The sequence below is a fragment of the Carettochelys insculpta genome, chromosome 1, assembly GCF_033958435.1.
Source record: "Carettochelys insculpta isolate YL-2023 chromosome 1, ASM3395843v1, whole genome shotgun sequence".
Lineage (NCBI taxonomy): Eukaryota > Metazoa > Chordata > Testudines > Carettochelyidae > Carettochelys > Carettochelys insculpta.
Window position 1 is genome coordinate 26,760,783 of NC_134137.1, and position 20,705 is coordinate 26,781,487.

The 20,705-nt window shown below is 43.6% G+C and overlaps 1 protein-coding gene across 4 annotated transcripts; it reads left to right on the forward strand.

The window, feature by feature from the left end:
• Positions 1-636: 636 nt before the first annotated feature.
• Positions 637-13,065, forward strand: PRSS23 (serine protease 23). Of its 4 annotated transcripts, none has more exons than XM_074983885.1 (3): positions 637-1,003; positions 5,159-5,291; positions 9,794-13,065. In XM_074983885.1, exons 2-3 carry the CDS (start codon positions 5,254-5,256, stop codon positions 10,923-10,925), a joined length of 1,170 nt encoding a protein of 389 aa, XP_074839986.1. In that variant the 5' UTR covers positions 637-1,003; positions 5,159-5,253; the 3' UTR covers positions 10,926-13,065. The 4 variants fall into 4 exon arrangements, with proteins under 4 accessions (XP_074839986.1, XP_074839994.1, XP_074840003.1 ...); XM_074983875.1 differs by lacking the exons at positions 637-1,003; positions 5,159-5,291 and adding exons at positions 5,295-5,345; positions 6,121-6,190; XM_074983893.1 differs by lacking the exon at positions 5,159-5,291 and having other exon boundaries at positions 638-1,003.
• The last annotated feature ends 7,640 nt before the right edge of the window (positions 13,066-20,705 follow it).

Sequence of the window (20,705 nt, forward strand, 5' to 3'; positions counted from 1 at the left end):
CCGATTGTGTTGCGCCCCCTTTATGAAATTTCACACAGCTCACGTTGTGTGTGGCAGCTTTAGACCACAACTGCAGAACTCAGTGTGGTACAGAACGGGTGGGAAATTCCTATTGTCGGCTAATTAGGGGGAATCAGTTGTTCCCCCATCTATTCCATTCCTCTATGTAAGATCATGAGCTTCCCTGGGAAGGCTCCCTGCCCTTGCAGGTGTCTGACAGGGCTCTGCGCCTTCGCCTATGGCAGGGACATGCTCACTGTTCACGCCACGCCGGATGGTGCAGGTGGCACCTTGCAAAGCAACCCAGAGCTCCAAGCTGAGAAGCGACCCAGGCTGCGTGAGCCCCTTTGCACAGAGCGCCCCCGGCGCAGGCCGGGCCAGCCCCCGACCTAGATTAGCGACTGGCCCTTCCCTGGGGGGCAGAGTGGGGTGGGCAGAGGAAGCCCCACAAAGAACCCCGCTTCCGAACCCTCCGCACTGCAAGGAGCACGCGGCGCGGGACGTAGCGGGGGCGTGCGCCGGGAGGGGGCAGCCCCGCCGGGCCAGCCCCCTGCGAGCTCCAGCAATCCGGCGTGCGGGTGGGTTGGGTCACACCGCGCCTGCGCTGCTGAGGCGCCAGTTGCCGTTTGCAGGGAAGGGGTTTTTTCCCCCATTTCTTGCAAGCTGCAGAGGCTCGGTAGCAGCAGCAGGGGCCGGAGGGCTCTGGGGTGACACCTGCAAGGGGACTCACCGGCCTCTTCCAGCCCCCGCCCCCGCAACCTTCTAGCCAATGCAGGAGGGGTGTGCACTGGGGGTTGCAAGCGAAATGCCCCTGGGAGTCCTCACGTGTGTGTAGCAGCGATTCGCGGAGGGGTGATCGGAGGAGGCAGGGTTGAGTGAGCGAGAGAGCCCATCAGAAGGCAGCCGAGCCCAGCAGCCCGCAGTTATGGGACCAGCCCCTTCACCTGCCTGATCTTGCTCAGCGGGGCGCTTAGCTCTACACCCGAGCGTTGCGTGTGAGGAGGTAAGTACGCGCAGCGGTCCTGGGACCTGACGGCTTTGGAAAGGAGTGCGAGTGTGAACCGACTTGGCCGGCATGTGGGGGGCACAGCTCCTGCTCGGGCGGGGGATGTGGACCGTTTTCGAGGCGGAGCCGTTGTGCCTGTAACTTTTGCAGGTTGTAAACTGTCTGCTATTCCCTCGGAAGGAAATCCCTTTAGCAAGTCCGCTGATCCATAGATCTGCCTTAGCCAGGGAGTGGACAAAGAGTATTGGATGAGGATAACTAAGCTACCTTGCTAGACAGGAGGTGTGACAAGTATTACTGTCTCTTTACTCTGTGCTTTCTGCTGGGAGAGAGATACAAATACAAAATCTCACAAGGTCTAATGATCAGACATAGCTGGTAAGGACAAAAAAGTGTATTTCCAATGTCAGTATCACAATTCCAAATTGAGAAATAGACTTGGGACCTTTAGTCCAGTAGCTTTTTTTTTTCCCAAGAAAGACCAAAACCATTGGCACTAGATTATCAGAAAGGAACTAGCCAATAAATTAAATTGAATCCAGGGAATTATTTCACGACCACTGTGTTTCCTCGTCTGATTTTGTCTGCCCTCAGTTTTGTTCACACATTATTAGGAAGCATAAGGCAAATTCATTGGGTAGAAATTAATGCTAATTCCTTATCTACATGACTGGAAACAGACACTGGCAAATCCCTCCAGTTTATGACCTCCCCCACCCCCATATATCTAGCAAACAAAAAATAGAGTCGCATTTCTTTGTGGATTCTGACTGACTGTGAACTGAAATCACCCAATTCCTGATACTATGGTATCAGCATTTGCTGGCTGCAAACATTTCTCTTTCTATTTTAGTTATAATTTATCGTTAGTTGTTAACTTTTAAATAGAAGAAATGTGCTTAGTAGAGCTGACCTGGTGCAAAGTACACCTTTTTGAAATACAAACAGGGAGTGGCAGAGCATCTTATAATAAAATAGGTGATAAAATCATGTTTGCTTTATTTCACACTGGGTGGCACCCAGAAGACATTCATTATCACCAGCAGCTGTGGAAAGTTCTCCTACATGAGGATTTGTGGTGTTGAGCTATGCGGCTGCTAGTCTGTTAATAATCCATTTATCAAAAGATATTAAATTACCTGTGTTTTAAGGTATTGCTGCAACTGGGAACATTTAAATCTTGTTCTGAACGTGGGTGGTAACTCGAATCAAGGTCTGTTTTGTAATGGCCCTCAGAGCAGTGGCTCTCAACCTTTCTAGGCTACTGTACCCCGTTCAGGGCCTGATTTGTCCTGCAAACACCTGAGTTTCACCTGGTTTAAAAACTACAGGTTGAACCTCGCTAATCCAGCACCCTTGGGACCTGACTGGTGCTGGGTGAGAGAATTTTCTGGACTATGGTGAATCAATATTGTCTAGCACATTATCTACATTTCCACTGTTTACTGGGCTCTTGGAAGACTTTTTGGGTAAATTACGGCTAAATAATAGCACAGAACACTGAGAGCCAGGACAGGTGGCTGTAAAGAAACTTTGACACTACAGGAGACTTGGCCGCAACCATGTTAAATGGTCATCCGGCTAACTAAAATCATGCTGGATTATGGATGATGCCAGATGAGAGAGTTTCAGATTAGAGGTTCAACCTGTATTTGCTTACAGAATCGGACATAAATTCAGAAGTGTCACAGGTTTTTGAAAGCGTCACAGTGTTAATGAAAGATTACTTTCTTATCTTTACCATATAATCATAAAATAAATTAACTGGAATATAAATTTTGTACTCGCATTTTAGAGTAGAGTAGATAGAGCAGAACAACAAGAAATTTTAGTTTGTACTGACTTTGCACGTCCTTTTTTTCCCCCACCCTGAGGTACTGCCTAGAACACCTCTGTGTACCACTGGGGTACATGTACCTCTGGTTGAAAACCACTGCCATGGGGAACTGTGTTTGGGCAAGTAGAATAACTGTCACACCGCATTACAGAGTGTTTTATTCAGTTTTATTCAACACTAGTTGGTATTAGTGACTGTGTGTGTCATCACTTACAATTTGCTAGTTTAGAGAAATGCTCCATAATCTCCCATAACACAGTTTGGTTCTGCGTGATGAAAACCAGAACTATTTTATAGCTAGGAAATAAATGAATGGGCATGGGTAAAAACTTCTAAAGAAACTGAACTAATTGGTAAATACATATATATGGCTCTCTTTCTTTTTTGTCACTCTAGTATATGTGCCAGAATTCCTGCTGTGCCTACTGTATATATTGGCAAGTACCCCTGGCTTGCTAGTATCAAAATCTGTTTCAGGTTTTCCAGCACATCTCTTCTTCTAATCTTCAAACTTGTGGAGAAAGGACGGAGCGAGTGAAATTTTACTCAGCCACTGGTCTCGCTGTCCAGTGTCACTGAGACTCATGTATATATGTTACGTTTTAATTGCACTGAGGTTTCAGTGGCTCTTAAACTGGTGCTCAGTTAACTCTGTGTTTTAACAAGTTGCATGACTAAGAAAAGCAGCTGAGGTATTTTGGCACAATGGCAACAGTAATTTGGTTCATTCCTGCAATTTTCATTGAGGTAGGTTTCGGTTGGGTTTTTTTCTCACAGCCCTGTGGAAAAAATTCCTTCATTTCAAAACGTAATGGAGACTAGTCTGGTCACAGGATTTCACGCTGTACGTTCCAAGATTTATTTTCATTTTACAGTCTAGTCCAGGTACCACCCTGGAATGTGGGATGCTTCCAGAAAGTTACTTGCTTATTAGAAGGTGGTTCATGCGCACTCTGAATAAGACCTTGCTGTTTTACCAGCATTTTTGTAAAGCATGTATGTCTATAGCAGACAGGAAAACAAGTCTGCATGTGTTTTAGTAGTGTGGGGAGCCAGTGTTTCCATTCCCAAAGCAATTGTAATGCCATTATCATACCTGATCATATACAAAACGCTTTCTGGAGGTTCTTGTCCTGCATAGCAAAGCAATATTTTGTGTTGAGCAAAAAAGCGTGCAGCACTTCTGACACAATTCCGTAAAGTTTAATTGTAGCAGTGTTGGTCCCAGGATATGAGAAAAACAAAGTAGGTGAGGTAATGTCTTTTATTGGGCACACTGGTTGCCTTCTCAAGACCAGCGGAAGAGCTTGAAAGCTTGTATCTTCCACCAACAGAAGTTGGTTCATTAAAAGATATTACATACATTTGGTAGGGTGCATACTTTTGGTTTCAGAATTAGGGAACATCCACTACGGTTACAAAAATATACTCCATATTTCTCTCTTGGACAACTTTTGAAGGTGATTGATGCATATGGAAAGAAGTGACATGCAATGCTTTAGCATCCCACCATAAGTTATGCAAAATTTGTTCTTCTTACTGTACATCAGACTAAGATTATTCACTTGTATGCCTACCTGAACTTCCTAGGTTTTAACAGTGAAACAAAAGTAATTTACTGTCTAGATACTCATGCAGATTTGGAACAAATGTCCTACTTTGTAACCAGTTTTGGCTACTGATCTCAACCATAAGCTATTAATTTTTTTCTGTAGTGCCTTATTTATGGTCTGATAAGAACTGAGATAGAACAGAAGCTGGCCTTGACATCCAATAAGCTTACAGCGGGATCAGGGACCACTAAAGACCTGGGAAAGTTACAGGAAGCTTTACATGAATGTATTAATTGTTCTAAAGCCAACTTTAAGGGAGTGCATAGTTGGTACAGACATGATTTATTCTTTTGAAACGTGTTTTCTGGGCACATGTAGGGTTACGGCGCACACTTCTTCTTATTCTCCTCATTGGAAGGCTACCCTCTGCTGGTTGAAACTACATTTACACATAGAAGGGGAAACTTTCAGGAAATGATGGTTTACAACAGTGGTTTTCAACCTGTGGTCCGCAGTCCCCAGGTACCCACAGGCTATGAATAAGATTTCCAAAGAGTTCTGTACCTCCATTAGAAGATTTGTAAGGGTCCACAAATGAAAAAAGGTTGCAACCACCAGTTTACCAGAATAAAATAATTTTAGTCTCTTCCACCGCCCCGCCCTCTCTTGGTGTGGCTTTATGTAACAAATTAATTAAAAATGTCCCTATGTGTATGTGTGATATGTCATATGTCTTAAGGGGAAATTGTTGTGTTCCTCTAGAACTTTGGGAAAGAAAGAGGACCAAAAAGAAGCATATTAATGTGCAATTCCCGTACACTAGTGGGATACATTACCTTGTCTGCTGCTAAGCTAGGATGACATCGCTACTCAGTTCCTCTCTCTCAGAACTAAGGTTAGTTGGCAGTTGACGGATGCCAGGACATATGTGCTCTACAGAGCTGGAATGGTAAGATTCGTTTTTGTTAGTTTGATAGCCTGCACTTTTCCTTTCGCTGTGTATACAGCCAGTGCTCACTGTGCCATCTTTCTGCCAATTTGCACCTGTCTATTAGCAAGACCCACAATTAATCTAAGGGTTGGCTATCAGGCATGGATATGTGTAAATTCAGGGTGCAAGGAAGCAAAGGGAGCACAAGAAAAAATAAGGATTGATAGTCCAGGGTGCCTAAAATTTTTCCAGACTTGACTAATGATGGGCAGTGTTCCCACGAATTTTTCCCATCCATGTGCAGAATCAATTTTATGTGCACTGGGGCCTGTACAGATGTGCACCACCAATAGACGCACACGCTGCCAGCTGCGCACGCTCTGCTAATCAGCTGAGCAGCATTTAAATCTCTCCTGTGCAGCAGCCCAAGTGCTCAGCTTACAGGGAGCACTGCTGGTGGGTGCCTATCATCACATACCCCTCAAAGGGTGGGGGCTCAACACTTTCTGACTATCAGGCATTTTTAAGATGTCTGATGTTTGGCATTCAAAAACAGAGGCATCCTGAATTACTAGTTACTTCTGAAAATCATGTGACCACTTCTGGGGCTAGGAACTGGGGCACCGGTCCCGGCCCCAATTCACCAAGCCTATAATCTCCATGTCTCCCGTGCTTTTTGTGGTGTGGCAGAAATTTAATTTTTTGTAGAATGCAGCTTATGTCCTGAACATAAGAATGGCCATGGTAGGTCAGACCTATGGTCAGTCTAGCTCAGTACCCCATCTTCCAACAGTGGCCATGGCTGGATGCTTCAGAAGGAAGGAACAGAACTGCTGTGCAGGCCCAGCTTCTGGTACTCAAAGGTTAGCTTGTGACCCTGACCCTTTTGGCTAATAGCCATTGATGGACCTATCCTCAATGAATTTATCCAAGTTTCAGTGCAGTAACTTGCTAGTGTAGACAGGCTCCCGGCATTGGGAGCTACACCCCTTGTGCAGGTGGTTTTCCTGAAGTGCCAGGAGAGTGTTCACCCAGCACAAGCACCGCAGCCCCACGGTTGCATGAACGCATGGCTGTGGCAGTGCGTTACTGCTGCAAGTGCAGACAAAGCCTATTTTGTTTTTGAACACAGTTGCACCTTTGGCTTACACAACACTGGAAATTTGTGCCACAGGTTTATTGTGCACTGAATGAAAAAATTCTTCCTTATGTTTATTTTCAATTTGCAGCCTCTAAGTTTCACTGGGTGGCCCCTGATTCTTGTGTTATGTGAAGGAGTAAATAACATTTTCCTGTTAATTTTCTCCACAATGTTCATGATTTTCTAGATCTCTGTCATTCCCTCTGAGGTCAGGTCTGCACTAGGAGGTAAAATCAATTTTAGATACACGAATCCAGCTCCAAGAATTGTGTAGCTGGAGACAACTTATTTAAAATCAGTGTTTGCCACTGTCCACACAGCAGGAGGTTGATGGGAGAAGCTGGCCCATCAACTTCCCTTACTCCTTGCAACTGACAGGAGTACCAGGGTCAACGGTGGCACCACGACAGTTCTATTAAGTCATCCCTGGTAGGTGTGCTAAATCAAACTCTGGAAGGTCAACTACAAGCACACGGATCTGTTCCTAAGTGTAGTCGTACCCTTTGTTGTCTGTTTTCTAAGCTGAACAGCCCCAGTCTTTTTATTCTCTCTCATCTGGAAGCTGGTCCAGGCCTCTGATAATTTTTTTGCCCTTGTCTCAAGATTTTCCAATTCTAATATGTACAGTTGAGATGGGGGTAGCCAGAACTGTTCAAGTTGTGGGTGTACCATGGATTCATTTAGTAGTGTTATGATATTGACAGTCTTATTATCTTTCTCTGGACTAATTGTTCCTAATTTTGTTAGCTTTTTTGAAAGCCACTGAGCAAATGCTTTTGCTTTGTGCTTACCAACATTCAAGCTCATCTGCTGATGAGTGGAGAGTATAAGAAGCAGGGGAAGGCAGTGCCTTTCCCCATTGACAGTCTGGTCCCATCCATACTGCCCCCAGCCCTGCCAGCTTTCAGTTCATGCCCCTCAGTTTCCTGGGGCTGTCTGGGCTTCAGCCCCATTGAGGCTGGAGCTGTGTGCTTCCCTCCTCCCCATGCTCAGCCTGGAACTGGGGAAGGCTGGGGCCACACACTGCCCTCTGGCACAGGGGATGCCTATCCCTACAGTGGGAGGAGCATTTGGCTCCCATGGGGCCTTGGGTGGAGGAGATGGGGCTGGCAGCTTGCCTCCCCCAGCCCTAGGTTCATCCACTATCCATGCATCTGCCGCCTTCTTCCTCTTGTAAATCTTTGCACTCACCTTTGGATGTAACTGTCTTGAGTAATTCTATAAACTTTGCCACCTCTCCATTTACCTCCTTTTCCAGATTATTTGTGGCTATTTGAACAGCACTGGTCCCTGTACAGGTTCTCAGGGGAGCTCATTATCTCCTTCCACATTTATGCTTATCCCTGTTTTTATCTTTTATCTTCCATTTGAGGAAGTGAGTCTTACTCACAAACTCGTCACTTAATAGATAAACTTGTTAGTCTTAAAGGTGCTACAGGGCTATTTGTTGTTTGTGAAACTACAGACTAACATGGCTACCTCTGTGATCCACAAGAGGACCTTCTCTCATGACTTTGCTTGAGAGCCTTTGGTGAGGGACCTTCAGAAAGTCCAAGTATATAAGATCAAGTGGATCACCCTTGTCTACATCCCTGTTGACGTCTTCAAAGAATTCTAATAGATTGGGGAGGCCTGGTTTCCCATTACAAAAGTCCATATTGGCTCCTCCCTAACATATCATGTTTGTTCTGAATGGTGAGCTTTGCCTACCTTTTTCTTAGCATTGATTACTACAAATGATGCTACTGGCTGCAAAATTATCCAGCAGTGATAGTGGAATCAGACATCTTTATCCTATGCAAGCTCATGGTTCCTGAGGGGCTTTTCAGCACAGCTTAGGAACAGAGAATTGCTTTGTAAAGAGTTGGGGAGACTTTTCTTTTTATTTCTTAAGACACCTTCTGCAACCATTTGCTATAGTTTATTCACTTGAGGCATTTCAGGAATGATCATGCAGTCATTATCATGTAACCAGCAGGGTTTCAATATACATAAGCTCAACACAGTTATGACATTTTGTTTGTATAATCCTTGTACACAAAAAGTCCTGCCTGCTTTCTCACCCTGGCATTCTGGCCCCTGCAGCGATTCAGCTGTATGGCTAATTTTCAACTAAACTTCAGTTACACATTTTCTTTGTTCTCTGTTGCTTGAGACACTTTGCCTGTGGTTCATAAACACATTTACAGTCCCTTTGTGCTGTGAGTGGGTTGGTTTGCCTTTCTATTGAATTTAATTCACTGTTGAATAAGTCAATTTGTTAGCTGAAAGTTTCGTCAGTACCTATAATCTTTTCTTCATTAGCTAACCTCCCATAACAGCTGCACCTTCCTCATGCAAGCTTCAGGAATAAACATATTAAATAGACTAGAGACCCTCCTCTGTCTTAAACTGCAGGAGAAGCAAGCCTCTAATATATGGACGCTACAGAAACGTGCTATCCCCTCTATTTACTTCAGGCACTTGATTAATCATTATCCATGGTTATAAGTCCCTTGGAGAGGAGCCCTCTATTTACTGCTTCCCTGACTGTACTGTTTGTACCATGCACTATGGGGTCCTGGTCTCAATGAGGGCCTTTAGGAGTTACTGTAATATAAACAATACATTATAAGTCATTTCACTGTAGCCTCTGAATGCAGGTATGTACTAATAGCCTCGCTTTTTTTTTTTTCCTGTCCCCCTCCCTCCCAAGATGCTGAGTACCTTCTGTTTCCCATTGATGGCAATGGGAGGTGCTGATGCTCAGCACCTATGCAGAATCAGGAGGCCACCTATTTGCAATTGTGTAGCCAAATTTAGATTTAGGTTCGTAATTTGGCACACAAATTTGAAAGTGTCAACCCAAGGGGCTTGTTACAATGCATATGCTAACCTAGTAGACAACCTAATATCCAAAGGGGAATTTGCAACTACTGGGACCATTACAATTCCTGGTTGGGAGCAGGCACTCTTCTTGGGTGGCTTGTTAAATGGAGCCTGCTGACTGCGTGATCCAGGCTGCCTACATATAATTGTGCTATACCTATACTTCTAAAACCAGAAAAAACAATCACTTGCTATCTCAGGGCTGGCAGTAGACCACATAATCCTCAGGTTAAGTACATGCTTTAAGTGAGCTGTGATGGATTATGCACAACTTTTCCTTCCCCCAGTTACAAATTGCCTGATCCTGTGCACTGACTTTAATAGGATCACGTTTAGCCTTAAGCAGGGGTAAAATTTCAGGACAATGCCAGGGATTTTGCTCGGCAAGCTAACTACTGCTCTGTAATGGTGAGTGAATGGTTGCTTTGATAATCGGAGGATTCTTTTCTTTCTCCAGATTGGTGTTCAGAATGGCAGGGGTGCCAACTTTGATCCTCTTCCTGTGTGCCATTAAGGATGTTGTACCCGCCAGTTCCCACTGGAAACCAACCTGGCCATCTTACAAAGTTCCAGTAATCCTGCCACAGTCTACCCTGAATCTAGACAAACCACAGTTTGATGCAGAAGCCAAACTGGAGGTGGTATCTGCTTGCGGCCTGGAGTGCCACAAGCGTTCCCGTCTGCCAACATATGAAGAAGTGAAGGATTACCTGTCCTATGAGACCTTGTATGCCAATGGTAGCCTTATTGAAACTGAAGTAGGCATTTACATTATCAAGAGCGGTGGTGATGGGTCACAAAGCAGATCTCGAACAAAGAGGCAGATCTATGGCTATGATAGTAGGTTCAGCATTTTTGGCAAGGACTTCTTGTTGAATTACCCTTTCTCCACTTCGGTGAAGTTGTCTACAGGTTGTACAGGGACACTGGTGGCAGAAAAGCACGTCCTTACTGCAGCTCACTGTATCCACGATGGCAAAAGTTACGTGAAAGGAGCCCAGAAACTAAGGGTCGGCTTCCTGCGGCCTAAACTGAAAGACGGCAGCAAAGGAGCTAATATCACAAGCTCAATGATGCCTGAGAAAATGAAGTTCCAGTGGATCCGTGTGAAACGGACACACGTCCCCAAAGGATGGATCAAAGGAAATGCCAACGATATTGGCATGGATTATGACTATGCCCTGTTGGAGCTCAAGAAGCCACACAAAAGAAAATTTATGAAGATTGGCGTGAGCCCACCAGCAAGACAGTTGCCTGGAGGAAGGATTCACTTCTCTGGCTATGACAATGATCGTCCAGGAAATCTGGTTTACCGTTTCTGTGATGTCAAAGATGAAACATTTGACCTCTTGTATCAGCAGTGTGATGCCCAGCCAGGGGCGAGCGGGTCTGGGGTGTACGTGAGGATGTGGAAAAGACAGCATCAGAAATGGGAGCGTAAAATTATTGGGATATTTTCAGGTCATCAGTGGGTGGACATGAATGGCACCCCACAGGATTTCAATGTGGCTGTTCGTATCACACCCCTCAAATATGCACAGATCTGTTACTGGATCAAAGGCAACTATCTTGACTGTAGGGATGGATAAAGCCAATGAACCTTTCAGAAAGCACTTAATTGTCTTAATTACTTATCCAAGGAAAAGTCAGTCTTCTTTTGTTATGAATGTGTGTGATTCTACTTTGAAGTGCTGACACATAATTTATAAAATTGCAAGCAGGCCACCTTACTCTTTGGAAGGGGATTGTGTGACAGTTAGAAAATGTTAATTTGAGGAGGAAGAAAAAGCAACTGTTGGGAGTGGGGAGCTCTGGTGGAATTGCTGACTTTGCAGTTCTAGCGATTTAAGATCAGCTTGGGGGTTGGTAAACAATGGGAAATAGGAGGGGTCTCCAAAGTTGTATGAAAGGAATGCCGTTGAGGAACTCACACCTGCTCAGTTTGTCCCCCAAACACAGGATTAATAGAAATGTTTTAATCTGAAACTTTGAAAGAAAATATTTCTGTGATAAAAAGGGTTTAACAACCCCCTCTTGCCACCAGGCCTGTGATGTTTGCCACCAAATGTAGAATTGTGCTAGTGTAGGAGAACCAGCGTGCAAGAGGGGTTAGGTTTACATTGTGGAAGATGAATGTCATGCAAATAACATAAAGGGTAAATACGTAGATGTGACTTTATTTCAACTTCACTGTTGAGTGAAATGAAGCTTTGAGTAACATAGGTAAGAAAATACTTTTTAAACTGCTAGGCCATAACCATGGAAAGTGTCACATGCGTGGACTTTGAGTCACACAGGGTGCTATTGAGTTCTGTTCACTGAAGTAGTGTTATGCGTGGGATCACACTTTAAGTATCTGGGGTCACAGTTATTAAAGTGACAGTGTCCCTATAAATATATTGTATAGAAGATGTATGGGAGAAGAGGGTTGTTTCATTTGGTGACCTATTTAGATCATGGCAAATTTCTGGCCTTCAGTGTTCCTTTCAGCCATGCAAGCCCTAAACTGTAGGGCTTTAAATAAAAGGAGAGTAGTTACTGCATTTTTTCCTTCCATGCTTTGAAAATCAGTGGCCTTCTACCCACATATGAGAGAGAGAGAGAGAGAGAGAGAGGAGGGAATAAAGAAAATATTTGTTAATTAGATTTCTATGTGTGTATCTACCACTCAACTTTGACATTGTACCTTAACCCATATCTTGACTTCTGATTTTTGTCTCACAGGATTTGGGGAGGTTTTCTTCAAAATTGCAAGTTATGACCAGTTCTTGACACACATCACTCATTAATTCTCTACGTGTATTAGAGCAAATTGAAAGAGCCATCTTATAGGACAATACAAACTATGGATAAAATGATGTGCCAGTGTCTCATAGAGTCATCGATCCCTGTCATTTTATTGTAGCAAAATTAAAATTCCAACAAAAATTCCCTTTTTATGTGTTGGAAACCCCCAGCTAAATACTTCTGTGCAGCAAACGATGTTGGTAAAATAAAGAACTTTCTGCACATAATGTTTTTCGGATGGATTATGCCACTGTATTTCAGTAACATCGCTAGGCTAGTGTCAGGGCAGCCGGTTGCCACTCTAAACAGGAAGGCGGGCACTGGTGTAAACTCTAGTCTCCATTCCATCCATGCCTCTCCTGCTGACATCTGGAATCTCACAGAGTTATGCACTGTGTAGCTGTTACTGGGGCAAAATGCAGCACTGTCCAGGAAAAATTGAGTCTGGACAGGCTTATTCCTGAGCTTTATAGGAACACTGTACTTCACTTAAGCCTTATATTTTCTTTCACTTTACTAAGTTTTATGGTGTGGCAAAACACACTCTTGATGGTGCTGTATTTTTCCAGAGGTTTTGGCTCTAGTGCTGAAAGCCATTTTTGTTGGAGCAGCCTAAACTGTTTTTGATAGCAGGTGCAGTGTTCAGAGTTTCCTTGCTGAGTGGTTTCACTCAGATACATACAGTTACTAATGCTTTAAAAATATGAGTAATCACCATATGTATTAGACAGATGACTTCTGCCTTTTTATTCTAGATTTACTTTATTTTCTGGCTATTTGCAGGAGCACTTCTGTTTCAATCTATCGTAGTGAATAAAGAAGGTAATGGAATTTCAGGGCAGACTCTCTTGTATTTGTACCTTACCTGGGGTTGTAACTTCCATCTCTTTTTGCTGATACTTATTTGTAAAGACATTCAAATACAGCTCATTTGTATCACCATCCTGGATGATGTTTCATTTATTTCATTTGATTTCTTTCTTTCACACTCATGGCAGATAATCTAGTACATTGCAAGAGAGAGGATTATTTAACCCTACTGAAAGGCCTGTGAAAATCCTCGCCTCTGTGTGATCATTGTGTGTCTAAAACAAGAGTCGTAGGATCATGCTGAAGATGAAAATGACCTTCTGTTACACATAGTCAAACCCATTCTTAATGTAACTGTCCTGGAGTAAAAGGGAGGAATTTGGCCCAATGGTTCCATCTCTGTAAGTGCAGGAGATAGTCTCATGACACAGAATATAATGGATCTGAGTTTTCTCTTCTCACATGGGTGTAAATCAGCTATAGCCCCTTTGACATCAGTAGACATACAATGAACATAGCATGAGTCATTGAGTGCACTGAATTTTATTTCTAGATGTGCAAGGTGGTGTGTGCAGTCCTGAGACTTCAGGCCTGGATTCTCTGAAAGACATAAGCACATGCTTACGTCACACTGAAGCACCTTCGTAAGTGCTTTGCCAAACTGAGACCTTGTTCTAAAGCAAGGTGGGCAAAATCTGCCCCATGGGCCATTTTTGGCCCACCAAGCATTTCTCTCTGGCCTTCCCAGCTGATCAGCAGAGCATGCATACTTACAGCCAGCAGCACGTATTCAGTTGCCTCTCCCCTCACTTTGTTCCTTCTACAGCTGAGCCGCTTCTAGGATTCTTCTGCTAGCTGTGCAGAGGGGGAGGAGGTAGTAGGGAGAGAGTAGTGCTGACGTCAGGGTGTTCCTCTGCCCTGTATCCCGTCTTTGCAGAGCAGGAACTGGGGAGAGGAAGACACACGATAGAGCTCCAGTCTGAAGCCTGGAAGGTAAGTGACTCACTCGAGTGCAGAGCAGGGAAATGGCGAGACAACAGAGCAGGACAGATTTCCAAGAAAGAGATGGAGGGAGGCTTCTCTCGAAATTTACCTAGCAGCAGCCAGCACACACACTCTGTGCCGCACACACACAGTCACTGTCACAAGTGCACTGCAGCACACAAGCTGTGTCACAAAGGCTGTCTCACACATGACGGCTACATCTACACTACAATGATCTTGCGAAAGAAGTTCTTCCAGAGGATCTCTTCTGAAAACACTTTAGAAAGAGCACACAAAAGAGTGGATAAAAAAATCAGTCCACTCTTTTGGTAGAGAGCATCCACACAGCCCCTTCTCTTTCAAAAGAACAGACCTGGGATTGAAAAAGCCAGCACCAGGACAGCCTCAGAGCATTTACACACCCTTTTTTGGGAAAGATGCTTTTGAAAGAAAGCCCAGGGTTTCCAGAAGAAGAGCTGCGTTCTTTCAATTTCAGATTGAAGGAGCGCATTTAGTGTGTAGAAGCTCCACATGCTCTTTTGAAAGAGTGCTGGATTTTCCAAGAGAACTTGCTAGTGTAGAAACAGCTAAAGTGTTTTGCTTTCACACTCCCTCACTCTCTCTCTGTAGCCCCCAACTCCATCCCTGCTGCCTGAGGCTGCACCCCTTCCGGGGGACCCAGAGCCAGCCTGCAACCAGTACCAACATTCATTGAGTGGCCCCACTTTGAAAATTATTGCCCAACCCTGTTCTAAAGCCTCTTAATATAAACTCAGAGATGGTATTAAGACTGGTAGAGGGAACATTTTGAATAGGCAAGCCAACTGGTATGTGTGGTGGTTTTTTTTTGTTTTTTTTTTTTTTAATCAAATTACCAGCTCAATCATGCAGTGGTAGAGCTAGAAGATATAAGTTTCCTCTTACTAACGCCTAGGCATGCAGTCTGAGTTTCTAATGATAAAATCCATTGGAATTTGTAGACATCTTGGGTGACATTTTCATATGTGCTCAGCATTGGCTTAACTGTGCTCAGTCACGTCTGTGGACGTTTTGATTTAGGGTAATGCTGAATGGTTTTGAAAATCCCACTATCTTTGTATTGTTGCTATTATCAGGTCATTTTTTTATTAGAGAAAACATGCACATGAAGAGTGTGTCTACACAGCAAAGTTATTTCAGAATAACAGCCGCTGAAATAACTTTGTGAGCGTCTACACAGCAAAACTGCTATTTTGAAATAAGCTATTCCAGAATAGTTTATTCTGAAATAATGCTGCTGTGTAGACATAGAACTCTAGTTGCAAGTGCCTATCTTTTATATGCTTCAAGGGGCTCTAATCTGAAACAGGCTCTATTGTGTGTGGACCCACTATTTTGGAATAAGTTGTTGCTTATTTTGGGGCTTCCCTGTAAGAGTGGGTGTGTTATTCTGGAATACCTTATTTTGGAATAATAACTCCGGAATAAGCTATTCCACAGTAATGCTGTAGAGTAGACATGCCCCAAAGGGACATAAATAACTTCTCATAAAGGCACACTATGATAAACCCATATCTTCTCCAGCTGGTCTTAAACCCTTGCTAACCCACAGAACTAGAGTACAGTAAACTCTTAGTTTAACAGATTAAGGGGGGGAAGGGTGTCTATTATTCCTGAAAGTCCACTAAATTCAAGGGTTTACTGCCCACCTACCCCCACTAGGCTCCCCCAACCCCAATAAAACCCAAAAAACCATCACTCAGAAGAACTGCTGCTGCTGGAAGAGTCGCTGGGCTCCACTGTGTGGCTGGGACCCACTGCACACAGCTGGAGACATCCCACTGCATGTGGCTAGAAGGACTGCCTCCAGAACTGCCATGTGCTCCTCCCAAAAGGGATGGGGCGCATATGCAAGTACCAGTCTGCCCATGTACGTGTCCCAACCCTGGTGAGAGGAGCGTATGGTGGCTCCAGCAGAAGAGATGGCGGCTTTTGCAGGCTGCCACAACGTAAGTCTCTCAACTTTTTTTTTTTTGCGGTGGTGGGTGATGATTTTATGGACCCCAGTGGACTTCGGGAAGAACAATGTTCCTGAGGTCTGCTAAATTGGGGTCCGTAAAAATCGAGGGTTTATTGTAATAACATTACTTTCGTTTCTCAATATAGTGCAGAGGAGGGACCTGGATATTCTGTTCCAGTGAGTTTTAGATTCTGGTAAATGTAAAGTATCACATGGGATGAAACAATCCTCTGCTGTTACAACATCTTATAAGGCTGACATAGGGTAAATCTTGGTTAATCTGAAATTACTCTTCCCTTTGGATGGAGGAGTTGCGGGGGCAGGGGTGGAATCTGAAAAGAAGAAAGAACATTGAACATTCTCAACTCTCCCAGAAGGCCATGCTGAGCTGGTTTCACTGAGAACTGGAGAATGTCAACATGGTGCATTGTCAGAGGGAAGGTATTCTCTTTGAATGTGTAATTGCTTTGCAATGGAATTCCCAGGCCTGCCTGTGTATAGCAATGATCTTAAAGTTCCATGCTGAACTCGGAGCAAGTATAATACATGCTTGAAATTCTTTGCTGGGTTGCCACTTAATCTGTTGTTTGTTAGCCCTTCCTGGTGGAGTGCCAACTCAATACACACACTGTCTTTTTCAAGGGAACCTTTCAAAGAATGGAAGGAGCATGCCGGGTGGGGTTTCTTGAAGTAAAAGGCAATGGTAGACAGCCCAAAACATCAGAGAGAGGAGGGGAGTTAAAGGGGATGGCTGCACAGTAAGAACAAAGCTTAGAACAATGTGTTGGTAACTTTTTAGAAATGGTGTTTTGCACTTTCATAGCATTTACTCCTGGAGAAGCTAAAAACACATTGCAAGTATAAATTAATCAATATGCCTCAGGGAAATAGGTAACTGCAAAGTAGGTTCTGAAATTTTAAAGACATGGAAACTGAAAATTTCCAAACATACATGCTAAAGTTAGGCATTCACAGATAAGTGGATTGTTTTAGAGATGTCCCAAGTTCTCATTTACGAGCTCAAACATGGAGGTTGGTGTTTATAAGATAGGCAACCATACTTGGAAAATTCTAACCAACGTGATTTCTACATGATCATGGAGGAAGTCTTTACTAAACCTAGGACAACAATCCAGGTCTTTTCCAGGGCAGGCATATGCTTGAACCGCAAGAACATCTTTTCCTGTTTCTGCACAATGAATATTAGCTGGAATCTGAATTGTGTACCGTACCTAGTTCCCGAACGTGAATTTGTGTAAGTGCATAAAAAATGGAGAGAACAAAACTGGAAGGAAAAACATCTAAGAGTGGCCTGAACAACTGCCATTGTTAATATAAAGTGTAAGGAAAATAACAATAACATTTTGCATTTTGATGAGGCCTGATTCTGAGGTCAGCAGGTGTCTTTTTTTTTTTTTTTTTTTGAAACAGGGAGGTGATGAATTAGCCTCATAGGATGCATCTACACTTGCATTCCTCTTTTGAAAGAGGCATGCAAATGAGGGAAATAAAAATGCAAACACGGTGCAGATTTATGTCTGGCATCTCATTTGCATATTCTTTCAAAAGAGCTTCTTTCATAACAAGAAAAGCAGTGTAGACACTGCTCTTTCAAAAGTAAACGCCATCTTCGAAAGAATCCTTCTTCCCATAAAAGAAGGGACGAAGGTTTTTTTTGAAGATGGGGTTTACTTTCGAAAGAGCAGTGTCTACACTGCTTTTCTTCTTTGAAAGAATGATATGCAAATGAGATGCCAGATATGCAAATCTGCACCTTGTTTGCATTTTTATTTCCCTCATTTGCATGCCTCTTTTGAAAGAGGAATGAAAGTGGAGACGTACCTGTAGTGCTCTTTGGCTAAGGGTTTAAAAGTACTTCACAATCACCTACTAAGTCAGTTTATAGACAGTTTTGGGCATAGTGGCAGAGAGAAGCTAATATTCTTATGCAAAGGTTTTATGGGATGTCTAATGCTTTTGTTAAAACAAAATAAAGCACAATTAACAGCATAAAAGTAGCCCAATGTGTAAGTACAACTGTAGTAAAAGAACTAGACATCTTTATTGGTCAAGCCCATGTTTATATTAGACAAGAAATTTGACACACTGCGTAGTAAATTTGGACATTATGCATGCTGATAATTCAACATTCACTAATTTTGGATTCAGTTACTATGTTTTCATAGGAAGAGTTCCTTTTCCTGATAAGTGACCCAGGAGAATAATGTGTAATACATGATGGTGTAATGTGGTATGAAGATTTTATCAGAATTTCTTTGAGATGATCTATCTTCTAATCTGTAGTAAATTCATAAGGGAGGTTTTATATTATTCTGAAGTTCTAATATATTGTTTTTGCCACACCACCATGTACTTGGCAGATGCCATAATGGTGGGATACAGGAAAAGAAACTATTTTTAGGAATCATTTAGAGAGTAAATCTTTTTTACAGGAAATATTTTTGTATCATTCTGCCTGTAAATCTATAGGCATTAACTAACATGTGGAGCTATTGGGAGCACATATATAGATTTTAATTTAAAACATTTCCAGAAATTACTTAGTAGCTTTTCTAAATCCAGATTCTGACCTGGAATCAAGGCACATTTACCACGGTTAAATAAATATAAAATATAAAGAGATACACATCTTATAGAGCTGGAAGCGACCTTGGGAGGTCATCAAGGCCAGTCCCCTGCCCTCTTGGCAGGACCAAGCATCATCCTATTTTTTTAAAAAAACAAAAAAATCTATTTGCCCCAGAATCCCCTCAGGGATTGAGTTTACAACCTTGGGTTTAGCAGGCCAATGCTCAAACCACTGAGCTATTCCTCTCCCTCAGCTCAGGAGTGCTTGAGTGACACAAAAGTTGATTTAAGCTGGTTGGTTGGTTAAGCCATCATTTTTGTGCTGGGTCTCATTCTGCTACTGTTTTGTTCCTCAGCATAAGGGGGGTAGACTCAGTGCTCAGGTGTTGGTACTGTAGCTTATAATCAACCATCAGTCTAAACAAAGTCCTCAATTAAGTACAAAACTCATTTTATTGTGCTGCAGCATTGGGAGAAGTGGAGCAGAGGGGTTTGGGGTTGAGTCACTCTGCTTCCCACTACTGTGGTGAAACAGAGCCAAGCAGCTTGGAGATGGCATGATGGAGCAGAGTGTTGGGTTGTTTATTTCCCATGGTTCCCGCTGCTGCAGTGAGTGCCAGGAGCACAACCCCTGGTGCTGCCCCACACCAGACCCCTGGGGTAATCCCTCAGGTCATGTCACTCAGGGGAGGCGGCTTTAGTGAAGGGATGGGAGGTGGGTAAAGCAAGGGTGAGAAGAGGTCAGATGGGGACAGGGACTGAGGCAGAGTGAAGGGTTGCCCTGTGCCCCACACCTCCTAGGGGTCATAGTATCATAGGGCTGGAAGGGACTCGAGGTCATTGAGTCCAGCCCCCTGCTTCAAGCAGGATCAACCTCAACTAAGTCATCCCAGCCAGAATTTTGTCAAGCAGGGATTTAAAAACCTCTAGGGATGGAGATTCCACTACCTCTCTAGGCAACACATTCCAGTGCTTCACCACCCTCCTGGTGTAGCAGTTTTCCCAACCTACTCCTCTCCTTCTGTAACTTCATATCACTGCTCCTTGTTCTGCGATTTGTCACCACTGAGAAGAGCTTCTCTCCATCTTCTTTAGAGCACCCATTTAGAAAGTTGAAGGCTGCTATTAAATCACCCCTCAGTCTTCTCTTCTGTAAACTAAATAAGCCCAGATCTCTCAGCGTCTCCTCATAGGTCATGTGCTCCAGCCCCTTAATCATTTTTGTTGCCCTCTGCTGAACCTGCTTCAGCACATCCAGATCCACATCCTTTCTATACTAGGGGGTCCAATATTGGACACAGTATTCCAGATGTGGCCTCACCCGTGCCAAACAGAGGGAAACAACAACTTCTCTGCTCAAAATGCTTCTCCTAATGCACCCCAATATGCTGTTAGCCTTCTTGGCTACAAGGGCCTGCTGTTTACTCATATCCAGCCTTTTAGCCACCATAATCGTTAGGTTCCTTTCTGCTGTACTGCTGCTTAGCCAGTCGGTCCCCAGCCTATAACAATGCTTGGGAATCTTCCATCCCAAGTGCAGTACTCAACAAGGAGAAGTGTAGAACTGTATCAGATTTCTTTTGGCCCATTCCTCCAATTTATTCAGGTCACTCTGGATCCTATCTCTACCCTCCAAACGTGCCTACCTCTCCCCCTAGCTTAGTGTCATGCGCAAACTTGCTGAGGGTGTTATCTAGTCCCTCATCCAGGTCATTAATAAAAATGTTGAACAACACCAGCCCCAGAACCGAGCCTTGGGGCACTTTACTTGAAACCGACTGCCATCCAGATATTGAGCCATCGACCACTACCAGTTGGGCCCGATCATCAAGTGAGTTTTCTATCCATTTTATAGTCCATGTATCCAATCCATACTTCCTTAACATACGGGCAAGAATCTTGTGGGAGATTGTGTCAAAAGCTTTGCTGAAGTCAAGGTATAACACATCCACTGACTTCCCAATGTCCACAGAGCCTATTATCTCATCATAGAAGCTAATCAGATTGGTCAGGTACAACTTGCCCTTGCTGAATCCATGTTGACTACTCTTGATCACTTTCCCTTCTTCCAAGTGCTCCAAAATGGATTCCTTGAGGATCCCCTTCCTTTATTTTCCCAGGGACTGAGATAAGGTTGACCAGTCTCTAGTTCCCTGGATTATCCTTCTTTCCTTTTTTTAAAGATGGGCACTACATTTGC